The 13,136-nt window shown below is 40.3% G+C and overlaps 1 protein-coding gene across 5 annotated transcripts in view; it reads left to right on the top strand.

Moving 5' to 3' along the window:
- The window catches only part of kif13a (kinesin family member 13A), a 98,146-nt gene that overhangs the window by 38,084 nt on the left and 46,926 nt on the right, over positions 1–13,136 (top strand). For 4 of the 5 annotated variants that reach the window (XM_088929215.1, XM_088929217.1, XM_088929216.1 and 1 more), the window contains exons 5-8: positions 2,767–2,859; positions 3,686–3,866; positions 12,172–12,259; positions 12,937–13,071. In XM_088929215.1, coding sequence (XP_088785341.1) covers positions 2,767–2,859; positions 3,686–3,866; positions 12,172–12,259; positions 12,937–13,071 — 497 coding nt within the window. Of the gene's footprint in view, positions 1–2,766; positions 2,860–3,685; positions 3,867–5,340; positions 5,512–12,171; positions 12,260–12,936; positions 13,072–13,136 lie in introns of all 5 variants that reach the window. The other variant, XM_088929219.1, reaches the window with a different exon arrangement.

The following is a 13,136-nucleotide window of genomic DNA, read 5'->3' on the forward strand; positions in this document are numbered from 1 at the left end:
GGTATCCTAAAAGTATAGGTTAGTAGAATATGTGCTGTCCTGTAATGCAGAGGTGCCACTTTGAAATTAAAAATTTGTTTTTTTCCAGATCAGTTCATATGGAAAATGCCAACACTGATGTAAATGTCTGTTTTGCAGGTTGGCAGCTTCTAATAAATACGGATCAGAAGCTGAGCCTTTTCTGACATATACATGAAAATAAATCCATTGTTTCACAGTTGAATAAATTTGATTCCTGCCAATTCTTTAATCTCAGGAGCTCAGCTTTTCTGTGTCACAGACAGATATTGCTTTTTCATGAGGACATAGGGACAGTAACTGTGTCCTTGGATGGCTTACTGCTGAAGGCAGTGCTGCTATAGAGATAGAAATTCCTGCTTGGTGGGAATGATTAACTATGTACACAAATATTCAGTAGTTTTTCCACCTTTGGTCTTGGGTTTTTGTTCAGCTGAAAGACTGACCTTTGAACAGCCCACTCTGTTGGGTGACAGGGAGAGTCCCACTCTTCCTCCATTACCTTGGAAGTACTTTACTAAATTATGTCCAAGTCTGACCTTTCTTATCTTTTAAATACTGACGCAGGAGGCTTTAAAGTCATGTGGTTTAAAGAGCATGCAGCACCGAGCGCTGATATATTTCAGTTCTGAATTTTCACCCCCTACCCCCAAGTGCATTAACGGTGCCATGAGATTGTGCAAAGAGGCCTACAGATGTGTTTCACAATGCCGGTCAGTTCTTTATTTATCAGCTGGTCACTAGGAATGATTTGCATTGTTTTCCTCCTTCACTGTAGCAGCCAAAGGGCGTCTGCATGTCATTTTTCTCTCCCACTTCTAGATCGTGTTAGTGGGACTGTCTGCTGTTTGTTCCCATTCTTGAGCCGTGTGCCTACGTTACCCCCAGCTTTCCGTTTAAGAATTAACCTCTTAGGAGAGACCTTGGCAAAAGCTTTCTGGATATCTCTTCCGAAACATGGCGGGGCTCTTTGCTGGAATTATCTGGCCTTCCCACTGAGATGGAATACAACAGATGCTATTATGACAACCAAGCAAAGCTGAGATGTGCTGACAGGATGTGAGACTGGCTTTGCTTTGCAAAGGTGATCTGGTTGACACAATTTTTATTTGTGTCCTTGAGAGTTTGCAGTGGCCTGTTCCCTGTAGTCCCTCGTTAGACATTGTAGTTGTAACATGAGTCTGCATGTTCTCCCCTGTGTCCCCTGGGGTTTCTCTAGGTCTTTTCTGTCCTCCCTCCCTCCTCCCAGAAACACATTGGACAGGTTGGATTGACTATTCTAAATTTGCTCTATTACACTGGCCCGTTTATGGACTCTTTTTTTCAGGGCACTTCATGTATGTATGTTGTAGAGTTGTGGATTCTGGTATCAATATTCCAGCGCAGGAAGTTAAGACTATTTTTAACAGCTGTATTTACCAATCATTTTTAAACTCCTAGCACTTGGGTGGTCTTAGCCATGCCACCAAACTGAATACAGTGGTGTGGTGTTTTTCTCTGAATACAATGGTGGTGGTGTCTTTTACTTGTTTAGTTTAATGACAAGACCACTTTAGCTGATCCTCTGCCTCTGCATTAGTAGGAAGTCCCCTGGCTGCCTCTTACAGTATCTGTTTGCTAATTCTTGACAGCTGAGGTGAGAGCAGTGCTAAGAGTTTACTCTCTCTCTTCCCGCTGTGATTATCATGTTAATCTTATTATTATAGTGCTGCTCTCTCCTGTTCCATGCCTCTGATCCTCATTAACTGCCATCAAAAGGTGCACTATGCAGTAAGCTGCCAAGGAAGTAGACCCCTTGCATTGGAAAAGTATGAATGTTGGGAACCATTTTAATGGGAACCATTGGTAGGGGCAAAACTTTGTGAAGCTGTGCAGGTAGAGCAGGTAATCTCGTTGTAATATCTGTAAGTGATCCTAAGTGTGTTGTTGAAACTGGCATAAGGAAGTCATGTGTACATATAATTGAAACCAGGAGTCATGAACACAATGCTTATAAAAGAGCAGGAACCATGAAAACCGCCAGTTTGGCTATGAAATTTTATTAACCTTCACCAGTCTTTGAGAACAGTGAAAGTGCTAAAATTTCTTTTATTGGTGCTTTTGTGTGTCGGGAACATCAATATAAGATTTTTAAGGAGTTATAAAGCAGTGCCTTTTCTGCTGCTTTTGAAATGGAATTATCTTAGGTTTCTTTACAGTCTTTATGTAGAGGTTCAACCTGGGAGCTGTGTCATTGTGTGAGCTACAGAGGAATGAGAAGAACACATTTAATAAAGAATGTCACAGCTCCATGTTTCGGCCTTTCGTCACATTTTCTTCAGGTCTAAAACAGCTAAACCCTGGGAATAATAATACCATTTCACATTTTCTAGATCATTAAAAAGGTTGCACAGATCTTTGAAATATAGTGCTTAGATCTTTTATTGTATTTAGAGTCAGCCAGCTTATAGTCGTAATTTGTTTTAAATGTGGTGAGTTTGATTAATGACTGACCAAGTTAATGACCCGAACCAACTTTAAGCCAGTAAATACAAGCCACTTGGTTTTTTGATGTTCTTTTTTTATTTGCTGAGAAAGATCTGAAGTCTAAATATTTGAGAAATGTCAACATATGTCCTCTGAGGTGTTATTCTGTTTTGTTTAATAATTTACTGCGTTATTGGTTTAAAATTTTATTGAACCTCAGATTCAGCCAGCATTTTCACATGGTGTAGAATTGCATTCACAGCTTATCTCCCTTATTTTCAGGTCAAGAAGTAGTATTTAAGTGCCTTGGAGAGGGAATACTTGACAATGCATTTCAAGGCTACAATGCCTGCATCTTTGCCTATGGGCAAACAGGTGAGGAATGGTTTCTTTTAATGGTTTATTATATTGACTTTCCTTGATGGCTTTTTTTCAGCTGATGACACAAAGTAAAACCAGATTGTCAAATCATAATAAACACTACAGCTTGCGTGTCAGAACCACAGAGCCTTGTATGCGCTGCAGCAGGAATTTAATATGACTGCAAAAATGCAGGACAGTGATTCCACAGTGGAACAGCACAGCAGTTTCACAATAAAAGGATCAGCACATGTGTGCTTTGAAACTGTCTTGCAATATCTTAAACATGTTCCTGGCGGCAGGGATGAGCTTGTGGTAAGATGCTCAAAGTACCCACTAGATAAATAGTATTTTCCTGGCACGAAATCAGCAAAAATAAAGAAAAAAGCAAACTGTGTCTGTTCTTTCCTGAAACTACAGTGTTTTGTGATTCTTTGCTTTTAATTCTGGCAACTTGAACAGTTTATTGTGCTCCCTAAAGCCAAAACACATATACAGTATTTCATGATTTCTGCCTGGAAAACTGTGAACATTGCTGCGCTGCTTCCTTGTTAGAAGGATGAAAAGTGAAATACCATTAGCCTGGGTCATTTCACCAAGCTTGGATTTCGCTCCATCAGGTGTTACTACCTCTTCTTATTTCCTGAAGTAATTTTAGGAGGAGAAACAGGAAATGTACATTATACATTACTCAATGTAGTCTAAGTATACAGTTAGATTAAGTCATATTTGGGGATTGTACAATGTTACAGCTTTTTTCATTATACAAGGAGCTGGAAACAACAGCTTTGTGACCTCTTACTGCTTCTATTTACCCTGGTGTCTGGTGTTGTCATTGCAGGTTCAGGCAAGTCCTTCTCTATGATGGGCAATGGAGACCAGCCAGGCCTTATTCCCCGTCTCTGTTGCTCTTTGTTTGAAAGGGTTTCAGAGCAAGACAGTGAATCACACACGTTCAAAGTGGAGGTTTCCTATATGGAAATCTACAACGAAAAAGTGAGAGATCTGCTGGATCCTAAAGGGTGAGTCAGCTTAAACTCACACACCCACAGCCTTTACTAGGGGAATAGTATGATATTAATTTACTATTTTTTAATTGGAGGGTATCTCCATTATCTTTGTGAACTTGCGTTTTATGGGTGATAATTTTCAATTTTCAGAGTCGCTGTCTCTACACTGCATTTGTTCTTTCTTGGGATTTTTTCTGTGAGGGGAGGATAACACAATATAAATAGAACAGAACAATGCCCTGTTCTTCAATATACCCAAGCTGAAATAATCCTACCCAGGTGGCACCCCACCAGAAAAAATAAAATACTGCCATTCTTGCTCAGGTGACAGCTCCCTCCCTGTTCAAGCCACTGTAAATGTGCCCGTCTCGGCAGTGTTTAAGACTCAACCCGTGTTTTTATGCCGTCCAGGTGCCCAAGGCAATATTTTTAGTTCCGCTGCCTCTTAATTTCAGTCTGTTTTGATTTAAGGGCGAAATGTAGGTAGACCAGATTGGGCAAAACCAAAACACAATTCAAAATCTCTGTTTGGCAGGAAGACAAAAACAAAGAACATGCAGCCCGCATGTGTCAGAGACTGCCAGGTGCCACTAAAAGAAAGAGAGTGTTCAGGATTCTGTTTCCCACCAGTTTCCACATCTTTGCAAGCTGGCAAAAAACTGCCTTACAATCCTTATACTTATTTCCATGGCTGAAGGACCGTCAGTTCCAGCATTCAGTTGAGTGTTCACACCACAAGGACAAAAGATGTCAGCTGCTGTCTTTAACAAATGTTTGACAGTTTGAAATAAAATTACAGTTTTACTGAGTTAACGACGAATGTCTTATTTTTTGTGCTACTCTGCATATAATCTACGTTTCTATATATAATGAATAGCTGTAGTTCTCTCTACAACCTACAGAAATATTATATTTCTCCACTATTGCATTGGTCCCCTAAGAACAGGGTTCTAGCCTTGAATAAATGAGCAGTGTTTTGAAGTTTGCTGTCCTCTCTTCTCCTAGCCCCCATGTCTATAGTCCTCTCCACATGCTATCTCTTTTTAAGCTTTTAGCTAAAACTGAGATACCATGAAGTAGTTTCACATTTTTGATTTAGCAGAGGTCGCTGGGGAAACACGGTTTATCATGTCCCGACACAAAATCACTGCGGCGCAGGAAGTGTTCTTTTTGGTTCTGAAATGAAATCTAGATTCAGAGTGAAAGCTGGAGCTCCTTTTCAGTTTTGTGATCGCACTACAGATGCAACGAAAGCAATTTTATACACGTCGGGGAAGTGACACAGGTACTCTGTTACTGGATGTTTGATTGTTCAGAAGTGCTGCAGGTGTTTTCTAAGCACAGGTGTGAAGTGAAATCTGGTCTCTGACATGTCTTTGTCTAAGGCAGTCCCATCCCCTTCAACAAAGTAGACTTTTTCTTCTACAAGGCCTGGGTGTGTTGTTCAGCAACGGTACAGCCTAACGTATCGGTGTTCTTGCTGCAGTAAGATCAACAAGCAACAGATATGTCAAGGAAAGAGCCATTTGAATACTAGGAACCCTGTTCTGGAGGAGCGCACCTGGGGACCTACTCAGCAGGTGCACAGGAATGATAGACATAGTAGGGGCAGTCTGGGAGGGGGAGTACACTCTCACAACTCACGGTGGAAGCCTATGTAAGTCAGCTCTTGTTTGCCCGAGAGCCTTTGCTTTGCTGCATGACAGCTTTATCTGAAAGCAGCTGTTAGCAGTGAGCCTCACACAGTTGGAATGGTGACTTGTGTGTTTTGTAAAACAGCAACATTCCCCAGGCTGTACCACTTTCCCAGTACTGAGAAAAACAAGATCATGATCCGAGGAATCCAAACAGTTTTTGTGGAGACAGCATCCATGTTTTTTTAAATTAAAATTGCAGCATCACTGCAGTAGTTGTGGAATATTTATTTGTGCTTGTTCTTATTTTATTCAGTTCATTCTTCTCTTCTTTAAATCCTCAGTTGTGAAATAACACAATTAAATAAGTTTGATTTTCAGAAATAGGAAAGCCCTTTTGGATTAGCAATTTTTAGTATGGAATACACTGTGGAAAACAGCTGGAGAATTTCTGCACCTGCATGGTTCGTTACTTTAAGAGAATGTTTTTAAAAGCAGTCAGTTTGCTTAACGTCTCTGCACTGCTTAAAGCACTTCAGGCTAGATTTTTGAAAGCTTGGAGGCATGTTTCCGAGACACTGCTTCATGAAAACATTCGTTTTCTCCCGAGGAGACTCGCTATAGCAGGTCATGAAATGTAATTATATTATCACACTGTCCAAATACTCCACAGCCGAAACATTATATTTTTTCTGATTTCCTTCTGCTTTTCAGCGTGGGAATGGCCTTTAGTTGTTCCTTTGCAGCTCTTGCGCTGTTGCACACTCGCCATCAATTCTCTGTAAAAGTGCAATGTAAAAAATCATTCAACTTCACTGTAGCCTTCTTTATTACCAAAAAAACAGATCAGAATGAAAATCAAAACAAGTATCTGGTAGTACATTTACTGACAATTCCAGCAATGACAGTTTGAATTGACTTTAGTGTGCTACTGTATAAACATGCAGCACGCCGAACTAAATAACGTGGCAAAACCACAGCAGCAGATGAGATTCTCAGGTCCCGATCCTGCTGATAGACTGGCTTGAGAGGTAGTTCCTCCAGCATATTATTTCTTGAAGTGCTGCCTCACATTACACCTTCCCTTTCTTAAAAAAAAACATGCACAGAATGAAAACACTCAAGTGTTTAATGTGTTTCCAAACACATGAAGACCGGTTGCCTTTCAATCCCAAATGCCTGGACACAGTACAGCTGAGCTGCTGCTTTTCCTGTAGAGCGACAGGTAGTGCTGGCCCTCTGCTGTCTTATTCACACAGGTAACTGATAGAACTCCAGCAGTACGTGTTTGATTGTGATGGCAAAAGATGGGATACTTGTGATTTGTGGATACTTTTTTACATTTCAGATCCTTGTGCTCTTCAGCTGTAGTGCAGGTTCTTTGTTTCTGTGCAGCTGGCTGTAGCTTTGGGAGTTCCCCCTAATCTAGCCACTGGCATTGCCAAATAAAACAAAGAGGGATTATAATATGGATCTTGTTTATAATCTGGTGCGTCTGCAGTGCCACAGACTATCACAGTGGGTAGCCATTACATAGTGATGGTAAGTACTCTGCTTGATTTAAACCAATATTTCTACCATGAGAGGAGAAAAAGCTAAATTGCTTTGCTGGTCTCGCTGTTCTCCCGACCCTGTGAAAATGTTCTGGGATGTGCTTGCAGAGAGTGCAGATGAAGCATACGACAAGCACATATGCCATGGGAGAGAGAATTAAAATGGAAAGGGAAACAAAAGGGAAAGAGGACCCCAAATATGTGCAACCATGATTGGTAGCAAGGGGAGTTTTCAAAACGTAAAACCCAGCAAAGTGCTTTCATTTAAGTGAGTGATTGCAAATGCTCATCCAGAGAGAGAGCATAGCTCTGAAGTATTAGCCCATCTTGTGGTGATGTTGTGGTTCTACGAGATTATAAACACATATGAAGGTTCACAAGTCCTTTTCCTGAAGGACTTAGTGGTGGGTCATTTAACCATTAGAAGAGACGTGGTCTTTGGAGTAACACTTTACTCCCAAAACGCATCAGCTCAGCTGTACCTGAGGTATTTGACCGCGATTCACCCTTCAGACCACGCCCAAATCTTGCAGGATGTTTGGGGTACAGGACAGCCCTCTGTCAAGAAGCTCACAGGTGTGCTCAGTGGGAAGCAGGTTGGGTTAATGGTGGCACAGCCACAGTGTTCTCTCTGAGACAGGGGAATGATGCGCCACTGGATCAGTCAATCAAGTTTATTCTCATACAGCACCTTTCAAAACTGAGGTTTCTCAAGTCACTTTACATAAATGATACAATAAAAGACAGTACACTATACAGAATATGTAACAAAACCTTATATAATTGAGAAATTAAAAGAAATAGATTTGGGATTGAAGGGCATCGAGAACAAGTCTTGAGGCAAGATTTAAAAACGTCAGCTGAAAGTGTGTTTTTAATATGGTCAGGTGTATTCAAAGGACGAGGGGCTTCCGCTGAAAACGCAGTCCATTAACGTGCAATCACAAGTCCTTGGAAAGTTTAAGGGGCCTAGAGCCGATGGAATGAAGTGAGTGAATGGAGGCATGTGGGGAGAGCAACTCTTGAAGGTGTATTGGAGATAGACCAGGCAACTCCCACAGGCCTCAGCTGTGTGCAGCTCTGTGGAATGTGGGGGTTCTGCTTCTGCCAGCTACTGGTGCTGACTCACTGCAGGTAGCTTAACACAAGTATTATTATCTATTATCGGACAAGTCAAGTCATCGATTAAAAGTTGTTCACAGAAGAAATATCCAAACTCTGGATATTGTTTATTTCTTGAATTTTTTTCCAAATAAATCTGACTTAGAAATATTTTTGTGAGTCCCTTAGCAGCCAGTGTAACCAATAAAGAGCTACATGTATTAATATATGTGCTGTAAATATTGCGAAAAGACAGGTCTTAGGACATTTTTGGCCCAAGTAACTTCACTGAACATCTGTTGCTAAATGCTGAACAACTGTTCCTTTCAAAAGAGAGCTAACAAAAGCAGAGTGGAGAAATAACAGTGTTGCAGCTTGTTTTTGTACAAATTAAGCAAACATCTTTGAGGTAGAGCAGTGGTAGTGACCTTTGTGCCTCGTGATTTTAATATGTGTCCATCTTTGTTTTATTCTAGGCCTAAGCTATTTATTGTCTGCAGGGGAATCTGAATCAAAGCAAGTTTGTTTTTGTTGAATGTAAATCTTTCAATAGGGTCGGTTCCTGTATATGTACTTACAGTTTTAGAAAAGCTGTGAAGCTGGAAATTCAGTGGACAGGTTTCTGATTGTTTTTAGGATGATGGAAATTGAGAACTGTGGTCAGATGCCCTTATGTACTAGATTGCCAGTAAATTTAAAAGATGCTTTCAGATTAAAATGTAGTAAACATACTGTATATATAATACGTATGCAGTACTTAGTTAACTATAGCTTATGCGTCAGTTTACCTTCTTAGCTTAAGCGTCAGCATGATTTTAGATGAAAAATATGGAAATAAGAGAATTCTTTAACAGAAAATGGCACAGTTACTTGACAAACATCAAACTGTGCCTATGCGTGCACACACTTGCATAAGGAGACATAAATACAGCATGGATCATTTGTAATACCACTGTTGTCTAATTCATCTAATTTAATAAATATTGTTAAAATGTACTTATCACTGGTACAACTCTCAAGCACTGCTGTTATGGATATTATATTTCAATCCAAGAGTATTGTTCCATACCAATTACAGTATGTTGACCTGCACTCCTTAATATACGTATACTCCTTATGGCATTTTAGATATACAGTAGTAGTCCAATATCTTCAATTTACGATATGTGGGACTCACAGGGGCACAGTGGTTAGCCCTGTGCTGGGTCCTGTATACTATTCTGAACCTGGGTTGCTCTCATTGTGGAGTCTGTATGTTCTCCCTATGTTCTCTTGGGTTTCCTCTGAGTGTTCCAGTTTCCTCCCACAGTCCAAAGGATGTGGTGTGAGTGTGTGTGTTTGTGTCTGTGCGTGCTCAGTAATGGACTGGTGTACCATCCAGATTATATCCTGCCTTGCACCCATTGCTTGCTGGGATAGGCTGCAGCTTCTCCGCTGCTTGAATTGGCTGAAGTGATTAGAAAATGGATGGATGGGTTTTCTGGAGTTCCTTGAATCTTACACCTCTTTTCACCCTACAGTTAAACGTTCTATGAAATGTTTACATCTCATAAGGCTAAACACATATGCAATGCTTTCCTTTAAACATTTACTATAACTGTGCTATGATGGAGATGTACTCTCTAAAACACCTCCATCTGTGCACTGTTTGAATCTTGTACTAAAATGCAGACTCATTCTCTTGTGTGCTGGTACCACATTGTTGTCCTGAAGTAACACATTGTAGTTATTTCCCTGAGCTCTGTTGCCTGTTCTCTGAAGAGCTTTTGGACATGGGTTATAATGACATAAACCACTGAAGGAAGGAGGTAAACCTGTTTTTTTAAACTCTTTAAAAACTCTTTTTTTCTTACAACATCTGCTTTGAACACCAGAGTGTTGTGTGCTGTAAAAAATCCATCAAGACAGTTTGACATAAGAGACCCTCTTTGAGTGTTTACCCATAAATATTGTTAATGCACTTCATGCCTGAAGTCTCATCAAGGGGGTGAGAACATGGGTGGCAGTGATTTTTTTCCTCAGCTCACATACCACCCAGGAGAGCAGTGTTACAAAAATATGAGGATCAACTCACATCAATTGCCCTAGAAATAAAGGAGAATAAAGTTTCAGAGTAATTATGGTTTGTAGCATTTGAAATATTTCGGATTTATGTCTCCAGATTCTGTATTTACCCATGTCATCCATTTTTTTCACATGCCGATGGTGTGCTGAAGAAACTACTATAACTAAATAATAGCACCAGACAAATCAGATTACTGTCTGGGAGACTGAGTTTAAGACATTTTGAATACAGACACCTAATATATTTTGGCCTTTTCATTACTATAGCAGCGGTGTCACTGAAAGCTGCAGGGGGCTAGCTCACACTCAGAGTGCAACTTAATTTGGCTTTTAGGAATAAAAGATGCCCATGTAAGAACCTGCAAAACCATTAGTGGATATGTCCAATGGGTTTTAAATACATTCCTGAATTGAGTGTTAAAAACTTTGAGATTAACCAGCAGCAGGAACTAATTAATGAAAAAAAAACAGTTGTGTTCTTTGTTAGTTAGTTTTACATTGAAATGCAGATACTGTGTCACAGTTACAGTCAGCCTTTTGTGCTGCAGTCCTGTAACAGAGGTTCAAATCTCATTCACAGATCACATAAGGAGGTTTTTACAGATCTGTGGATGTCTTGTAACATAACAAATCCTCAAATTTTCTATGGAATTGCCAAACCCCTGTAAGAACAGCTGCATTGCATCAGTAGAGCAACCCTTATAGTTAAGCTGTGCTGAATTTCTGTCCAATCTTTGTCAGTAAAATGGTACATTATTGAGTTAGGTTCTGTGTTATAGTCAAACATATTACCTCCAGCTGTGGTCACAGTGCATAACTGAGTATGTAAAACCACATGCTCTTTTTTTCTTTTGTAAACATTTTTGCTTTTCAAGTGGTCAAGAATACTTCAGTTGTCTTGTGCAACATGTTTATCATGGTGGCTGTCTCAGTTAAAGGTTGACAGTTAAAGCTGTGGAAGTAGGGTGACTGTTTCTCCACCTTTTTGATTATTGGAGCATTATATTATAGTACATTTGTGTTGCATTGCGCATTGTGTGTGGGGTAAAACTACATACAGTATGTGTATGAGTTCGAGTTCAAGTTGAAGTTTATTGTCATTACACTCATATACATGGTGTATGGTATAACGAAATGCTATTTAGCTAGCTCTCGGACATAAGTAGTACAAAGAGAAAACAACAACAACAACAACAACAACAATACAATTGTGTAGCAAAAGAAAGACAGAGACAACAGACAGTGTGCAAAAAAACAACAACAGGCAATTTGCAAAAAAACAACAACAGGCAATGTGCAAAAAACAACAACAGGCAATGTCCAAAACAACAAAAAGGTAATAGGTTATGTGCAAAAATATGCATCAACAGAATAAAATAAAGGGATAGAAATTATGGGGAGTGAGCTTTTGACATGTATGGTAGAGGTAGATTTTCAATGTGTGTTTGGGTTTTTGGTAAGAAAGAAAGAAAGGAAGAAGGCACTGTGAGCTTCAGATCATAGGTGAGAGGTGAGGTGAGAGTGAGAGTGAGAGTGAGAGTGAGAGTGAGAGTGAGAGTGAGAGAGGCTGGGAATTTAACAGTTTGATAGTGCGGGGGTAAAAACTGTCTCTGAGTCTGGTAGTCAGGAGGTAGCTCAGATGATAGTTTTATCAAAGCAAGACTACAACTTCCCTTCAGCATCCCCACTGCATTCCTAGTTTTGTGTTGATTGCCTAAAAGCATTGGAGGAGAAGAAAATGAACATAACTCCAAAATGAAGTCCCCAGAAGCGTGGCCTTTGCTGTGCTTTGAGAAACCTGTATCTGAATCTGCTTTTTGTTTGACTTTTTTGAACATGTATGTGATACAGGAAGATGCCAAATATGCAACCTATAAAGGCAAAAACTAATCATGAGGATTCAGAGCTCTTCTTGTAAAGATGGGACAGTTTCACCATGACTCATGTTTCTCATCCTGGTTCCAGAAGCAGGCAGTCCCTCAAGGTTCGAGAGCACAAGGTGTTTGGCCCCTACGTGGATGGATTGTCGCAGCTTGCCGTCACCAATTTTGAAGTAAGGGCTTTTTTGTTTGACACTCTTGTCAGCTCATTCTTACAGGAGTAATTTGTTTTTTTTATTGTCTCTCCTCTCTTTTTCGTGTGCGTTCTGGTGCATGACGTTCCAGTGCATCTCATTCAGGGAATCTAAGCTTCATGATCAGGTTTCCCTTAGATTTCTTCCCTTACTGACCTATTCCCAGCAAATGTTTCGGCCAGTTCGGTGCATTCAATGACAAGCTGAGGTTGTTTCCAATTATGTTTGTAGCCGGTGTTAATATTCCTCGTGTTCGGACAAAACACATTGTCGTAACGTACTCGAAATACGTAGGTTTATAATTAGGAAATTCGTGAGTGGCAACAGGTGATGTGGCTTGAGATTCTTCAGACTTTGTTTCCCGGTGCGCACATTACCTGACCTGAAATAAACTCACTTCCTTTCAGCTCCCAGGACCTGTTTGATCAAATGGTGTTTTCCCGCACGTCAGTATGTTAAAGCTCTGCAAAGATGTGTAAGTGGTGGGCTGTTTCAAACCCCAGCCTTGTCTCCAAGTCCGGAAGTCTGAAGGCACCACACTGTTCCTTGGCAGGGTTCGCCAACCTCATTTCACAGTTGTAAAATACTGCGTTGGGAAAGCAGACTTGTGACGAACGGTATATTAACACCGTTTTCTTTTTCCTTTTCTCTTCTAGGACATTGAGTCGTTAATGTCAGAAGGCAACAAATCTAGAACAGTGGCTGCAACCAACATGAATGAAGAAAGCAGCCGCTCCCACGCAGTGTTCAGTATTATAATAACCCAGACGCTCTACGACCTGCAGTCAGGGGTACGTTGCAGATTGACGTTTAATTTTGACTTTGTTTTACGAGTTATTTTTCCTTGTTTTGGACA

This window comes from Atractosteus spatula, chromosome 12 (assembly GCF_055471065.1).
Source record: "Atractosteus spatula isolate fAtrSpa1 chromosome 12, fAtrSpa1.hap1, whole genome shotgun sequence".
Lineage (NCBI taxonomy): Eukaryota > Metazoa > Chordata > Actinopteri > Semionotiformes > Lepisosteidae > Atractosteus > Atractosteus spatula.